We start from the raw sequence: 17,190 nt of genomic DNA on the forward strand, positions 1-17,190 counted from the left end.
AGTCGCACTCTCCAAAGATCTGTGAAAGTTTCTTAATAAATAGTTCCATGTTAATCTGAACCTCCTAGTTTCACCACAAGCTGTAGGCTAGTATTATTTGTATTAAATATGTCTGTTTTGTAGGAAGAGGACTGCCCATCCATGAGCAAAATCAGAGTCAGAAATGCATTTTAAGATAAAAACCCAGGTGTCTAATAAACAAGGCAAGCCTCATTCCTAAGGACATATGCCAAAGTATTTTAACCTGTTTGCCAAAGTGTCATACATTGGGGTGGTGTTCAGGGCTCTCCCTGCAGGGTTGGGCTGAGGAATCTGGCTGAAGGGCATGGCAGAATTGTTGGTTAAAAAGAAAGGTTGAAATCAGTTCCTTAAAGGCAGCCTGGGCAGGTGTGCAGAGGAAAACAGGGAGAGGAAGCTTGCCTCGACCAGAAATCAAGAGAGTCAGGGAATGGTTAAAGTGGGAGTCAAGAGCACACAGCTTTGATCTGATGCACAAATTTGTAGACAAGAAAGACAACTTATATAGGGTCAGAATAGGGCAGGAGCCAATGCAGTAAAGGATAGCAAACAGGGGCGTACCCAGGATCAAAATTAGGGGGGGGGGCAAGGGGCGGGGGCAAGGGGCGGGAGGGGAGGGGCCACAGTGGGAATGTGGGTGGGGCTATGTGGCCTGCGCCCACCCAGCTCTTCCGAGGAGGCGGCCCCACGCGCTGGGAGCGGAGCTCCAGAGGCGTGCGGGGAACGCGAGCCCATGGCTGCCTCCTCCGCGCCTCCCAGGTCTTCTGAGGAGGCAGCCCCAGGCTCCCGTTCCTGGCGTGAAGGTCCAGAGGCGCGCAGGGAACGCAAGCCTGGGGCTGCCTCCTCCGCGCCTCCCAGGTCTTCCGAGGAGGCGGCCCCAGGCTCCCGTTCCCGGTGCGAAGCTCCAGAGGCGCGCAGGGAACGCGAGCCTGTGGCTGCCTCCTCCACTTACGCTCCCCGCTCCCGCTTAGCGCTCCTCCGCTTACGCTCCCCACGCGCCTCTGGAGCTTCGCGCTGGGAGCGGGAGCCTGGGGCTGCCACGCTGTGCCCCTTAGCCTTTTGCTTCTAGGGGGGGCAATTGCCCCCTCCTGCCCCCCTGCCTACGCCCATGATAGCAAAGATCCTATAGAGCTACTCTGGCTCAGAAGGGTTTGTGGTTTTCTGCAGACTTGCAGTGGCATAAGAAAAAATACTCCATGCCACCTCTCAGGATGTCTGCATTTTGAGTCCACCCATGGTTGACAACACTGACCCAGGTGATAACCCTGACACAAAACACTGTTCCTTACCTGAGGACCTTGATTTACTCCCGGAGACAGTGGGTTTCCAAGTACGTTTTTCTTAGCCCTCTCAACACTCTTACGTACAAACTCGTCATATATTGGCTCTTCCACAAAAATCCTAGATCCAGCTATGCAGCATTGTCCTTGATGGTAAAACAGGCCAATGTGTGCAAATTCCACAGCACTGTCCACTGCGAAGGAAGAGACACAGAAGAGGCCAACACTGAGCATCTCAGTCAATACTGCAAATCAAAAACAGCCATCTTTGCAACGTAATCTAACAATCTGGTTTTTCACTTCCTTAGACACCTCCCCAAACTAACATTAAAAAGCTTTGCAACACAGTGGAAGGGGACAGCTTTGAAGACAAGAAATCCAAGAGAAGCATGTCACTCACAATCAGCATCTGCAAATATGATATTGGGACTTTTCCCACCAAGTTCCAAAGTGACTCTTTTCAGGTTGCTCTTCCCAGCAGCTTCTTTGATCATCTTGCCAACCTGAAAGAGAAGACACAACTTGAAACTGTTGTGTGTAACACTGTATTTGGATTGTGGTCATTGCTTTGCAAGAGGTTCAGGCTGACCTCTCCTGTCAATTTGATAGTGGAAAATTGATCATCAGCTCAGTGGTTGGGCACATGTGGTGCATGCAAAATGTACCTCTAGTTAAAAAAACAGTAACTATGATATGCAGAGTGGAGAACTTTTCCTCTGCCTAGAAGATGCTGCTAGTCAGGCAATACTGGACCCAATGGACAAACAGCCTGACCTGGAACAATGCAGATTCCTATGATTAACAATGCTTTAATAAGGGGATAAATTACAAAATATATGTGTTTTGCTTTGGAGGATTTCTCACGCAATATCTCAATAATCCTTGGGGTTCAAATGATGGCTCCTAGAAAGTCAACGGGAGTCCTCTGAGAAGGTTAGCTCTGTGAGGGGGAAAGGGCCTCCTAACAACTCTCAGCACCCTTAACAAACCAACAGTATTCAGGATTCTTTGGGGGAAGCCATGACTGTTTAAAGTGGTATGATATTGCTTTAAATGTGCAGTGCAGATGGGGCACAGCCAATTCAATAGCAGCTTCAGTCTAAGAACATTAATTAACTACATCAAGGAATGTGTCAGGAGTGGAGGTTAACAGTGGCTTATATCAACTTTTGGGGGCTAAAATGTGGCCAAAGTGTACAGGTGCATTTTTGTCAAATACTCCACACAGTGAGAAATATCTTGGTCCCCCTCCACACTATTCTTCAGTAAAAGTAGTCCATTCTAAAATACGAGGCATGCTCAGAATGAGGGAGATAAGCTACCTATTTTTGTAGAATGCAACTTTCTGTATAAAAAAGAGAGATGAAATGAAAATAAAAATGTGTATTTTTATTTTTACACTGAAATTTGAGGGGGGGGGGAGACTAAGCCAAAATCCAAACTTCACCCTCTCCTCAGCTTTGGAGAATCGATTTTATATCCAAAAATTCTTTTGCTTGAAGGAATATTCCTTCAATTCAAACACTATGTAGATGCAACAAAAAAGTCTGGTGACCCTTATATATTTCGACTACACTGTTGTAGATGCTACTGGAAGGATTTTTTTTATTTTTTGTTTCGACTACGTCAGACCATGAATTATGGTGCTGGAGGAGACTCTTGAGAGTCCCATGGACTGCAAGAAGATCAAACCTATCCATTCTTAAGGAAATCAGCCCTGAGTGCTCTCTGGAAGGACAGATCGTGAAGCTGAGGCTCCAATACTTTGGCCACGTCATGAGAAGAGAAGAATCCTTGGAAAAGACCCTGATGTTGGGAAAGATTGAGGGCACTAGGAGAAGGGGACGTCAGAGGACAAGGTGGTTGGACAGTGTTCTCGAAGCTACGAACATGAGTTTGACCAAACTGCGGGAGGCAGTGCAAGACAGGAGTGCCTGGCGTGCTATGGTCCATGGGGTCACGAAGAGTCGGACACGACTAAACGACTAAACAACAACAACAACAACACGTCAGACCAACACGGCTACCTACCTGTAACAAGTACTATGTAGATGTGTTTGAGGTGGAGTAGAACAACCAACAAATCATTTCAGTGACACTGTTTAGGAAGCTGACAGTCAGAAAAGGTTAACATAATTACACAACCTAGGCACTAAATCACTTGTCAGAGTCTGTGTGGGTGGGTTGAGGACTTTTGTGGTTTCATTTAATCACAGGGTTAGGTAAATACCTCAGTAGAGCCGGTGAAGGCCACTTTATCTACGTCCATGTGACTGGAAATGGCTGCGCCAGCCGTGGGTCCATACCCTGGCACAATATTCACTACTCCAGGTGGAAATCCTGCCTGAATATCAGAGGAGAAAGAACACAGTTGTACCTCTCAGCCATACAGTTATTCCACCTATGTTATTTACGATACTTCATCCCATCTTTTCTCAAAGAAACTCAAAGAAATAGTGCATGCTCTTCTCTCCCCCAACCCGCAACCTTCACAGAAACTTGTGGTAAAATGCATGCAACACTATTGTGGTGAGTGAAAAGCTAATACTTGCAGAAGAAGCCACCTCCCTTCGAAACTCTGTTGTTGCTACAGCTAAGATGGCCAACTAACTAGAGGTTCTAGGCTTGTTGTGTTATACCAACAAAAGCAGTTGAAGTTCCTTCTTGAGATGCAGTATCTTTTCTTATTAGAACGCTAATACTGTAGCTCTCTTTTGCAACACAACCCTGTGGGGTGGGGACTGGGGCAAAGTCAAATACAGTCATACCTCTGTTTAAGTACGCTTCGGTTTGAGTACTTTCAGTGTGATGCTATACTCCTATTGATGCAGCCCAGAATTGCATTGGCTTTTTTAGCTGCTGCATCACACTGTTGACTCATGTCAAGTTTGTGGTCTACCAAGACTCCTAGATCCTTTTCACATGTACTGCTCTCAAGCCAGGTGTCTCCCATTGTGTATTTGTGCCTTTCATCCCCCCCAAAAGTGTAATACTTTACATTTCTCCCTGTTAAAATTCATCTTGTTTGTTTTGACCCAGTTCTCTAATCTGTTAAGGTCATTTTGAAGTGTGATCCTGTCCTCTGGGGTATTAGCCACCCCTCCCAATTTGGTTTAGTCAACAGGTTTAGTTTAAACCCTGGGACTGTGTGTAAGGATCTGAAGCCTATACCACTAATCTAGCCAGTGAGGTAAGAGGATAGAAAACACACTCTCGGTCTCTCTTCCCTTCCATGGTTATTCCGTTTTGGTGGCTGCAAAACTAAACCTATTCAGCTGGAAGAAAATTCTCTAGTACAGAATCATTTCCTTTCCCCTTCCCCTTCATCTTGCCCCACTCTGGAATGCTGCATAGTTTATGTATATGTTCAGGTTTCATTCAGCAGAAGGGCTCCATCTGTTTAAAAATCTGTTAATATCCGTAACATGATCGACACCCTTCATATTAGAATGTTGGTCTTTAAGAATTCTTTTATTGACAGACTCTCATTGCTTTATGAAAAGTGGAGAAGAGAAATGCTAGTGAATACCAATAAAATAAAATAAATGTGAATTCCATATGGTGATTTTCAGTGTGAGTCACCCGTCGCAAGCAGAGTTACTGGTTGACCCATAACCATTTAATTGCAAGTGGCATTTCACTGTTTGCTCACTTTTGCTGAGTCACTGTTGCCGTGGCAAGAACAAGATATGCTGAATCACTTTCGTTAGTTCTTTGGTTGGTTACTGTACTGTTAATGATTAGCAACACTTGCCATGACCACAATTATCTTCAGTTTATTTTCCTTTTGTACAAAAAGGGACAGGAAAAAGATTTTAGTTGCAAACCTAACCTCACTTACTGTATGTAGGAGTAAGCTCCATTGATTTCAACAGGACTGAGTAAGCATGGTAAAGACAACAACCTTAGCCTTAGCTCCTCCAGTTACCTCTCCATGCTGTGCTAGGAGTATTCTTAGCTTATTTTTCTGCTCAGAAACCACATAAGATTATTCTTCACTCCAGGTTGCGTAGCAAATACCATTGTGCTGAAGGATCCAACAGAATGCTTAAAAATGATTGTACCTGTTACTTTCATACACCAGTCCTAACTATGTTTTCTAGAAACTTAGGGCTTATCCACACTTCCTCTAGTTTCACGGCTTCACTTAGTGCTCAATCGGAGCAAACGGCAATTCACGGTTGACATTTGCTCTGATTTAGCCCTAAAGAGCCAATTTTCCCTGGGAGAGTTGTTGCGCAAGGGGCAAACTTCTCTGATCTGTGCCTAGGAGCCACGGGCCAAGTGGAAAACTGCTCAGATGTGTGCTTTCCAGGCATGGGACAAGATGAGTCCTTAAGGCAGCCAGATTTCGACATGGAGCAGAATGGAGTGGAAGTGTGTACCAAGGTTAGAAAGTGGGCTGTCGCACTTTGGATTCCAATTGTTCAATGCTTCTGCACTAAAACAAAAACTAATACTTCCCTGCAAGAAGAAAACCAGCAGATCTCTGTATCCCTGCATTACCATCTCATTTGGCTGCATTGCTTCATCTAGCCTACATCCTATTGAACTGAAGGAGAGTTGCTTCTAAGCAAAGACTTTTGGCATTACAGCCCTATAAGGTGTGTATTTAACCTGGGCACACCAAACATGGTGCTTGTCAGTTTTGTGCTGGGTAGGGTAAATATTTCAGCCACAAAGTTAAATTAATATATCAAATTACAGACGAGTTTCGTTCCGGAGATACTTGCATGAGAAACCATCTCCCCCGCCCCCACCATCCAGACCAACATTTTGCTTTTCTGAGCTCTTGTTTGCTTTTGCTTCCAGAAGGCCCTGATGATTGCCAAGATGTTCAGTTTGTTAAGCTGCTAATGATTTGTTTTCTGAGCAATTTAGCCTGGGAAGCTATGCGAGGCTTCATGCCCTTGACTTGCTTCAGTGGTTTGCAGTGCGTTACTATCCCCCAAGACAAGGTTAGACATGCTGTGCGCTGCACTGACACAAAGCAGAACAGCCCTCACCCTTCAGAAGCACTGCAAAGGTAAGGGCTCACTCACATTCCCATTTGGGAACATGCACACGGCAGCTTTGCTATGGCAACTCACCTCTTTAATTAAAGACCCCATGTGAAGAGCCGTTAGTGGAGTTTGCTCTGCCGGCTTGACGACCACGGTGTTTCCGCAACAAAGAGCAGGGGCAATCTTCCAGACAAACATAACCAGTGGGAAGTTCCACTGAAAAGGCAGCACAAGAACAGATGATCAACAAATCACAGCAACACAATTCTCCTATCTTTCATATTCCCTTCACATCCTTTATGCTCCCTAATGCTCTGTGGGTCTTCTTGTGCATTTTCCAATTCAATAAGCGATGAAAAGTCGATATTGGCTTGAGGATTTGGTTAAAGTGATGCAAGTGAGCCCAAGTGGACCCTTTGTCTTTTCAGTGTGCTGGCTTGGGGCTTATCTCATGGACTGACTCTGATGACAAAACCACTGTGGCCTGTGACATCTGCACAGAAGGCTCCTCATTCTCTGTGTGGCAGTGGCCTAGGATGACGCCATCTTTGTTTCCCTGAGCACACCTCCTGGGCGTCTGCTAAGCAGTTATGACATCTGCTAAGCAGACCCACCCTTTCAGTTCATGGAAGATAAACTCATTCTTTCCAAACCCTGAAACAACTTCTGAACTGGAAGTGTGTTAATTGAACTGATAAATAGCTACCTCCCTGATTCCCTTTTGTTAAATGGACCTCTTGCAGGAACTGAAGGAGGACATTGCAGATTGCTTTGATGGTCACAACACAATAGCTCCTTTTGGGGTCTCAATCATATTACAATCAGTGAGCTGCAATCAGTGTGTAAGGTCTTTATGATTGCGAGTGGCCTCTCTATCTAACCAGAGAGGGCAGCATCTAGGATGTGACAATGACACATGCACTCTGCTCATCAACACATGGAAAACTTAGATAACATCCACACCATGGTTCCTCCCTTCCAAAAAAATGATGGGAAGTGCTGTTTGTTAAGAGTGCCAGAATTGTAGCTCTGTGAAGGGTAAACTACAGTTCCCAGAATGCTTTGGGTTTCTGGGGATAAACTGCAGTTCTCAAGATTCTTTGCAAACCTTCTTGTTTGCAATTTGGCTGATGTCCACAGTTTTCAGATTGATTGCTCACAAAACATTAAGGAATGTTAAATGATTTCTATTTTACCCTCCATCATTCTTAAATTTGGCAGTCTTCAGAAGGAGCAACCATGCTTTGAAATTTAATCAAATTCAGCTCCCCACAAAAAAGTTTGAGAAGGATTATTTTTTGGAGAAAGCATATTTTAGAGCACAAAAGCCCCTGGACCTATTTGTTAGCAATTTAGTAGGCAGGCTTTATCGACTCTGAAGGGGCTATCGTACCTGGAAATTTTATCCACGTCTGCAGAAGGGGGAAAAAGTTATGCTATTTTAAAAAAGAATGTCTGTGAATGGAAATGGGGAAATGAAATGGATTCAAGCAGATGAGTTGAATTGCATAGCCTAAAAACAATCTTCAACTAGGGTGAGGTGCCAAATTGAGATATGAACTGAATCTTGAGGTCAGTGTGTACCCCTACCCAAATACCCACAAATGTTACTTAAATAAAAGTTCAACATAATGCTACTTAAATAAAAGAAACACAGTTGCTTCCAAAATGCCCTTCTGTGAATGGAAGGAGTCCTTCTGTTTGTAGACAGACATTTGATTTAGTAGAGGCTTCTACTAATGGAAGTAACAGTAGCTTTTTTTTTTTTTGCAATTCTTCCTCTCCACTATGCCCCTAAAATCTGCTCCAGAGGGTTGGGGACCTTCAAGAAGGGCACGGAAGGTGGTCTACTCTGCAGGGAGGAGGGGAAATAGACAACATCACTCTGCCTTTTCCATTAGCAGAAACCTCTGCTTGACAAAAAGTCTATCCAGAAACAGAAAGACTTCTGCTTTTGCAAGGTCAATGTTGGATGCAACCCATTTTTCCCCATTATATCAATGGATCTAACTTACAGGAATAATTTGTCCACATACTCCAACAGGCTCATGTCTTGTAAATGTGAAATAGTTTCCATCTAAGTAAGATAAGAACACATGGGTAAGATGCAAGCATAGCTAAGGAAAAGAAAATGTCTCACATTATTCAGCATTGTTCCATAGTATTATGATACCGTAAGGGAACAGCCACCCCTCATCAAATCCAGCTCTTCGAATGGCTCGGACAACAGTGGAGGGATACAGGAAGGAGGAAGTGAGCAGAGCGGGGCAGGGCAGGGCTCAGGCAGCATACAAGAGCCCTACCTGCAGCCTGTGATATCAGCAAGGAAGGAGGGGCCAGCAGAGAGTTCCAGCGGGGAAACAGCAGAGGGGCGTCCTTTCAAATTCACCCCGGAACTGAGGCGATCAGCAGCTCGCAAATGCAGGGGGAGGAGATTTGGGGTCCCCAAACTACTCTGCTGGGGGAGGAGCCGAAAAGCGCCATTGGGAGAATCTGATAGCAATGAGTAGACATGTTTTCATGAAGCTCTTGCCTTGTAAGTAACTTTCACAATAAAACTACTAAAGACAAGATGGTTTGGAGTGTCGTTGCTCGAGGGTAGCCAGCAACCGCCCTGACAGAAAAGGTAAACATATCTAGATTCAATATTGACCAAGCACATAAGCTTGGAGGGCAGAATGAATGCTCCAATTCTAGAAGCAATCATATAGAAGAGAGATCTTTCAGCTCTTGTATTTTGCCATAGCACAAGGCTGCAGAGTTTCCCCCCACTTTGATAATTTTAACAACACGAACATAACAAAACTGTCATGGCAGGGAGTTAAAGTTACTGCTCACAAGGAAAAAACAAATAGATGGGGAGAGCATAGCTGCCAAGTTTTCCCTTTTCTCACGAGGAAGCCTATTCAGCATAAGGGGAAATCCCTTTAAAAAAGGGATAACTTGGCAGCTATGGGGGAGAGGCAGAGAACATGGATACAGCCAAGCTGACCAATTGGCAGCTAGTCAGGAGGGTAGTGAGGCATTTAAATTAGCCCAGATGTCCAATTAACCAGCTGTAATATCTGAATCAAATGGGATGGATGGAATCAGTGGTGACATTTCCTGTTAGCAGGACCACGGTGCAGCAGAAATCCTAATATAAGGACCATATACAAACATGATGTAAGAATTGGCTACTCCTGAACATGACCTAGGGATGGAAGAAGGGTGATGACTCTGCCATTTGCTGCAGCTGTAGGAACTTCACTAAAAAGCATTATAGAGCTAAGTAATACAAAATATGTCAGCAATGTTCTTTGGTGGTGTTTTTTTGTTTTTAATAAAAAAGAGGCAATATTGGCTGATAAAACTTTACCCACCACAGCTCTGCACTTATGTAACAGATTTTAAAGGTTACACTTTTCTCAGATGACACATTCATGTAGCTGAAAAATGTTACTGAACATCTCATCCAAATCATCTCTCTGCCCAGAAACTTTTTATCAGAATGACTCACCCATTGGGATGGTACGTCCTTGGATTTTGTCCGACCAGCCTGCACAGTAGCGCAAAGTGTTAATGCAGCCACCTAAGTCCATTAAGTAGGAGGTGGTGAAAAGCTTACCCCCATTAAGGCTCTCCATTGTCTAGAACAAAACAGGTCGAGTAATTAATCATTATAAATAAGTAAAACAATATGGTGGTCTATAACCATTGAGTACTCTAAGCATTGTGCAGTGGGGGGGGGGGAGGTTGTTTGGGAACCAGTGACCTCCCATCATCCCTACCATGGGCCATGTGGGTTGGGGCTAATGGGAGCTGGAATCCAAGAACATTCAGAGGGCTACTGTTTGCAACTCTGATTTATAGGCCTGGCATCTTGTTGAAACTAAGGTGGCCATTGAAGGTAGCACTGGTAGCATCGCCCTCCATGCGGCCTGTAGACGCTAATCTAGTGTATGCATCAAAGTCCTAATGTACCACACTAACCTTACGTTCAAAAATACAAATACATTACACAGCAATTGGTTGTTGTATAAGGCATGGGCATGTCTTGCACAATAAGTGCTTGCAGAAAACTGAATCTTTAACTCATGACAGACCAGCTCTTGGCAACACCCACTGGGTTTATTTTTTAAGTGGCTGATCCAGAATGGCTGCTTTGTGCGTTGTGATCAAACACTGTAGGATGAAGTAAACATTAAGGCCTGCCAATCTTCCATTACACAATTTTGACAAAGGATGTTACCAGAAAGATTTCTAGAGTAAAATTTGCCTCTTTGTAGAACAAAAAAGGACTGCATATTGAATGAAGTTCCATCCGAGTTGTTTATGACTTTACTTAGGCTGAACACTAGGCTGTTCAAATCCCATTGACTTCATTGAGATTTAATAGCTTAACGGTGCAGAGAATTTGCAGTCATAAACTTTTAATGTGCTCTCTTCCAAAAGGTTTTCAGCAGCTGGGAAAAACAAGTATATCAAATACACAAAAAACAAAAAACCACACACACATGCCACAAAAGAAGCCCTTGTTCAAAAAGTATCCAAAAAGTATCTTTTGTCCAAAAAGTATCTTTTGGCATTGAATAATAGGTAATTTATAACCATTTATAAGCCCAAATGTGGTCAGACGTTATTTTAGTTCTGTCCCCTTCTTCTGAGCCTCAATTTTTAGTCTGATCCTAGAATCATTTGGTTGGTGGCCTCATTCTGAATCAAAACATCACCTATTCACAATGGCTTGTCATTTTTGAACCCCTTGGGGGATATGCAAGATTATGAATCCAGTGGATCCAAAGCCATCATTACTCTGCCTATTTCGAGGCTTTACCCCTAGTTCTTGCTGGTAGAAGAACAGCTATTGGTAGCTTCCTGGCCTGCTAGGCTCAGTGGGGTATCTGCAGCATTTGAGCCAGGTGGAGGGCCAACATGGCCTTATCCTGACCCCTCCAGCAGCACAAATCAGTGGCTTAGGAGTGTACTGTAAGGCTGTAATCCTATACACAATTACCCAGGAGTAAGTCCCATTAAACTTAATGGGGCATATTTCTGAGAGGACATGCATAGAAATACACTGTAAGAGTAGACAAATTACCCAAAAAGATTGAAAGGATTTTAATGTGTCATCTTTGAAGTGCAGAACTAATTCCAAAACAAGAAGATGGGCCTGCTTGGAAGAATCTTGATTAGGTGTGTCTTTATGGAAAAATAAACATATTTTAGCCTAACAGTAGATTTGTTGTTCTTGGCTAAGGAAAGAGTGGAAAAGAAATGATTAAACTCCCAAGGTTAGTTTCCACTGCCGGCAAATACATCCACATTATCTGAGATAAGCCCATGAGTTTGTTCCATTTCTGCAATTTCCCCCTTCTTTGGGAGATGATAATCTCTTTCTCTCAGGTTACAGGGCCAATCCCCCCCCCAATTATTATGTAGTATTTAGACCAGGCATCCCCAAACTGCAGCCCTCCAGATGTTTTGGCCTACAACTCCCATGATCCCTAGCTAACAGGACCAGTGGTTGGGGAAGATGGGAAATGTAGTCCAAAACATCTGGAGGGCCCAAGTTTGGGGATGCCTGATTTAGACAATAAATATGCTAGTAGTGATTATTAGCATTAAATATAAGAGGTTAAAATTTTAAGAATGGAATTGAACATTCTATGCCTGGTTATCAGACACCAGAGAAGAGCAATTAGAGATGCTTTTGAGATATCTGGTGTTGCAATGCTGACATAGTACCACACTAATGAAGCACTCTGGAAGGATAATTAAAAAATTCCTTCAGTAGCACCTTAAAGACCAACTAAGTTTTTATTTTGGTATGAGCTTTCGTGTGCATGCACACTTCGTCAGATACTATATCTGGAAGGATATAGCGAAACGAAGCAATTCTTGACATAGCAACCAGTGGCGGAGCTTCATGCTCCAGCAATGGGGGGCGGAGAGCAGACGGGGGCTAGGCTGGCACGCGCCCTGGGGGTGGGATGCCCAGTGCAGGCGGGGGGGTAGCCGCGATGGCACCCTGCTGAAATCATGCTACCGGGGGCAGTGCGCCCCCCCCCCGCACTCCTCTTCCTCCGCCAGTGATAGCAACACTAGTATCAAACCCAAAATTAACATACTTATATATTTGCCATAGTTCTAGATTTGCAGGGGAGGGAGGGGCTGCTGTTCTCCAGATGCTGTTGGACTAAAACTTCCATCTGCTCCAGGCAGCATGTTGGTCATTGTAAACTATCTAGATCAGGCATCCCCAAACTGCGGCCCTCCAGATGTTTTGGCCTACAACTCCCATGATTCCTAGCTAGGAGGACCAGTGGTCAGGGATCATGCGAATTGTAGTCCAAAACATCTGGAGGGCCGAAGTCTGGGGATGTCTGATCTAGATGTTGCTCAACTGCTACTCCCATATCACCCCTAGTCGTTGTCCACATTTGTTGAGGCTGATGGGAGATGCAGTTCAGCAATGTCCAGAGGGCTCAAGGTTGTCCACACTTGTTGTGGACTGTAGTCAAACAACATCTGGAGAACCACAGTGCCCCACCCATTGTCCAGATGGGTATAGAAGTCAAGAGTCACTTGGAAGCACACTGACTGATTTGGCAGTGGAGGAGATGTGTGTCTGCTCACCCATCCCAACTTTTGCTTTCAAAGTGACTATAGGAGCTCTAATTGACAGCTTCCCTTTAACCTTCTTCTACAGCAGCAGTGGGGAGATGTGACCTTAAAATGGCATCAGCCAACTTTGTCAGTTTTGCTAAATATAGAAAGGAAGACAATAGTCTAAATCCAACGTCAACCAGAAAACAACAACAAGCCATTGTTTCTGAGGATGGGATTGTTTGTGGTTAGATGTTACTCTGCCGTTTGATCAGCTGAGGTATCCCCACCAACTTTCCCCGACTTTCTAAAACAGATTTCGGAATTTGTTTTTCACAACACTGAAGCAAATACTCAATTGTGTTCAGAATAATCCAATCTCCAAATATTTCAATTGCTTAAAATGTGGTCCATGTTTTAGACTTACAGCTAAGAGGAGACGATCCCTTTCAATTAAATCAGCTAGTTTGTTCAACAGCCGTCCTCTTTCTGAAGCATCCATGGTTCGCCAGCAGGACCCAAGTTCAAAAGCTTTTCTTGCTGCTTTAACAGCTTTATCGACATCTGCCTGTACAGAAAATCCATTTAAATGCAGTAAGTACTAAGCATTTGATGGTCAATTTATTTTGACTAAACCATATCAGTGGTACATGGATTCTAGTAAAATCTGAGAAGTGCATCTATAGCTTTACATATGCCACTGCCAGCGCAACCCTGGGAATACCACATCCTTGTTCCTCCATCCTGCCTTCTCCTGCCTCCAAAAACCATGGCTGTAATATACAGGGGGTCCATGGGGTCACGAAGAGTTGGACACGACTAAACGACTAAACAACAACAACAACAACAACAATATACAGGTAGATGCTAAAAATTGTGACCCAGTGCTCACATGCAAACATTATTTACTAGATGTGTGCAGTAGCTCTGCCAAATAATGAGCCAGTGGATGCTTCCCCCTTTCCTCAGCCAGTGTGATGCCAATAAACCCCCTGAGCTGGATCAGATCCCCCACAAAGCCTTCTGTCAATCTGCTGTTTCTATTCTTTTTTGAACTTATATCTCTTTGCTTTTTCTTTATCTCTGTGTTTCTCTAGGTCCATGAGCAAGAGGCAAGGCTGTGCTAAATGTTGCCTGCAGAACACTTAAGAATTCTGGGAACTCCTTTGTGGTACGCAGGGTGCTAGCACTGAATGGTCAGATAATTGCACACCCAGATTTAAAACGCACTGAAGCAGCCCTTTTTCACAATGACGGGGTACACCTTTCACCACAGGGTAGTGACATATGGTTGGATGACATAATTAGGGGGTTAAAACATTGGTTGCGGATGTGAGGGTATTGGCGGCGCACCTCAAGAGGCTCGTGTGGCAGTTAGGCATTGGAAATTTGCATAAAGGAGAAGGGGGGCAGATTGCGTCATCCTCTGCCCAAAAATTGGAGAAGTAATTCCGTTAAAGGGGTTCCGGGGGCGGTAGCTTTGTCCTGGGCCTGCGGAGGTCAGGGCCTTATGGCACCCCCCCCAACGGTGGCCACAGGAGGTGTTCCAGGAGATGTACATCACTGGGCTCCTTTCTGGTGGTTAATTTCTCCCAGACTGTAACACACGGGTTGCAGTCGGATATAGTCAGTTAGGTTCCAATGCCTAAGCCAATACCGCTCATCATTCGTAACCAATAAAGTTGTGGCCTTTTCCGCCCACTTAAATTTACTCATTGTGTCTCGTGTCTTATTTCACGCGGAGGGAGGGGCATTGCCACACAACACTTAAGAATTCTGGGACTTTTTGTTGTTGCTGTGAGTAGCGGAGGATTTTTGTTCAAAGTTAAATGCTTGATTTCAGTTTTTTAAAAGTGTCCTGTGTTGATAGGTTTTGAACAAACAAACCCCTGGAAAGGCATAACTATGAGTCCATTTGAGGGAGAGGGGCAACCGTGCCTCCTAATCCCCCATTTCTAGCAGCAGCAGAATTTTCCATTCTCACCTACAGACCTTCCTTTTTGCTGGTGGAGAGGAAGGTCCACACACAGCATCCTATAACCCCTCAGCCACAGGGAGTACATGATTGATCCCTATCACTGCAACCCTATACACACTTTCCTGGTGAGTAAGCGCCATAAAACTCAGGGAGATTTGGTTCTGAGTAGACATGTATAATATTAGACTGTAAATGTACTTTACATCCCATGGACCATTTTTGAAATAGATGCAATCATGCTTTAAGCCATTTAGTCTTAGAGAGCGCAGCCTAAATGAACAATCTAATTGAAAGGATACTATTTCCCATTCCCATGTGTGTCTCTGATTTGAAATCCCCTTTTGATTTTCCAAGCATTTTTTTTTAAGTAATGCACAATTCTTGTTAGTTAGCGCTATTGAACATCCAGATTAAAGTCTTAAAATCTTTTGGCTCACTGCCTAAGTACTAAGCTCTGAAGTTTACAATTACTTGTATAATTAGCTGAATTTTTTATAATTTGCTGGATTCAGGGCCTACTTAATTGTCAATCTACATTAGGATTGTTTTTTTGGGGGGGGGGGAGAAAGCTCAAACAAATCAATAAATGGTTTGTAAACCTTTCTTTTCTAAAACCTTATGAGAGCCCCAAATGTTGAGTAAATCACTGGCACAGTTTAATTAAAGATTGTTCAAGCAGCGGACCCACCTGATTTGTAACGATCTTTAATCTGGGGAAAGAAGCTGGTGATAAAAGGAAGTGAAAGTTTACCCATATTTCTTCTTTAGAAATTGCTATAGGATCAAGGTGCGGGTAGTTTGGATGATATTATAGGCACTAGCCAATCAGCACTGCATGTAACTAGCATCTTCTACACACATTCAGAATCAGGATTTATTTTTAAAAAGAGCTTTTTAAAAAGCTCACTTGGATTGGACACAATAACCAGGCGTCCAAATAGTCCTCTCTGCTTTAGGGTTGCCATATTTCAAACAGTGAAAATCTGGACAATTGTTGAGCTTTTTTTGCACATTCACACACAAAAATTAAGTTCTTTTGTGAAATAATTTTTTATCATTTTCTTCCCCCCCCCCATTTCTTTAACATCATACAACACATAATCAACAACTATACAACAAATAGCTTTGCCAAGCTCTGACTCCCCACTCCCCTCAGCAAGTAAATTAATTCATTCCACTCGCGCATTTTCCTAGTTTACTTAATATCAAGAATGTAGGATTTATCTCAATCCTGCTAGTGTTTTCATATCTTTATAATTATCTTTTACATACTCTACAAATTTACTCCATTCTTTCTGGAACCTTGTATCATCCTGATCCCAGATTCTGTAGGTCAGTTCGGCCATTTTCATATATTCTAACATCTTTATCTGCCACTCCGCTATCCAAGGTACCTCTTGAGATTTCCACTTTTGGGCTATCAACGTTCTTGCCGCCACAGTGGCATACATTTGATCTGCTTTTGCGATTTCCTTACCCATCAGCCCCAGCAAAAAAGCCTTGGGTTTTTTGGGGAAGGTGTACCTAAATACCTTTTTAAGTTCATTACATGTGGTAAAATTCACCATCTGATGCCTTACATGTCCAATATGCCTTATTTTTCATTCTGTACATTTTCGCTAGCTTTACGGGCGTCAGATGCCCTTACTTACCCAGGCCCCGTTCACATCAGGAGCTTAAAATGCAGCAAGGTCACTCCCCACACTCCCCAGCTGAATTTCAAATCACATTTTTACATTGCTGTACACACTAGAGGGGGGGGGCAGCGATGGCTTCATCCCATGCTTACCGGTATCACCTGATTTATTTCCCCCATCCCTGCAGCCCCTCAAACTCTTATTCAATGAAGCTGTCACCTGCACCTGCGTAATGGATGTTTCAAATGTACACACCTCACTTTAACTGTGGCTTATGTTTCCAAATTGGATGGAAGCTGGTTTGAGAGAAAACACATCAACCACAATATATATCAAGGCATGTAGTTTATGGCAAGTGTCATGTGTGCTCGGGTTTAAACACCAGTGATGGGAGGGCTCTGGAGTCGGAGTTAATGGTAATGCGCACACAGCCCCAGAATGTGGCTTTGATTCTCCAATCCTGGGACAATTGCCATACCTTGTGACTGATTTCATAGGATTGTAGAGTTGGAAGGGACCACAAGGGTCATCTAGTCCAACCCCTTGCAATGCAGGAGACTTTTTGCCCAATGTGGGGCACAAACCCACAACCCTGAGATTAGGAGTCTTGCTCTAACAAGTGAGCTATCTCACAATGCCAATATTTCTTCTCCCCTAGATAGTGACCTGGGGCAGAGGTTTACACC

The 17,190-nt window shown here is 43.7% G+C and overlaps 1 protein-coding gene across 1 annotated transcript in view; it reads right to left on the reverse strand.

The window, feature by feature from the left end:
* Nucleotides 1-17,190, reverse strand: part of ALDH1A1 (aldehyde dehydrogenase 1 family member A1) — a 43,916-nt gene that overhangs the window by 11,713 nt on the left and 15,013 nt on the right. Inside the window, exons 3-9 of the mRNA XM_060280056.2 lie at nucleotides 13,317-13,457; nucleotides 9,801-9,930; nucleotides 8,317-8,378; nucleotides 6,389-6,517; nucleotides 3,529-3,642; nucleotides 1,699-1,801; nucleotides 1,308-1,492 (exon numbers count right to left, since the gene is read on the reverse strand). Coding sequence (XP_060136039.2) covers nucleotides 1,308-1,492; nucleotides 1,699-1,801; nucleotides 3,529-3,642; nucleotides 6,389-6,517; nucleotides 8,317-8,378; nucleotides 9,801-9,930; nucleotides 13,317-13,457 — 864 coding nt within the window. The remainder of the gene's footprint in view (nucleotides 1-1,307; nucleotides 1,493-1,698; nucleotides 1,802-3,528; nucleotides 3,643-6,388; nucleotides 6,518-8,316; nucleotides 8,379-9,800; nucleotides 9,931-13,316; nucleotides 13,458-17,190) is intronic.

This window comes from Zootoca vivipara, chromosome 10, assembly GCF_965207765.1.
Source record: "Zootoca vivipara chromosome 10, rZooViv2.hap1.1, whole genome shotgun sequence".
Taxonomy (NCBI): domain Eukaryota; kingdom Metazoa; phylum Chordata; class Lepidosauria; order Squamata; family Lacertidae; genus Zootoca; species Zootoca vivipara.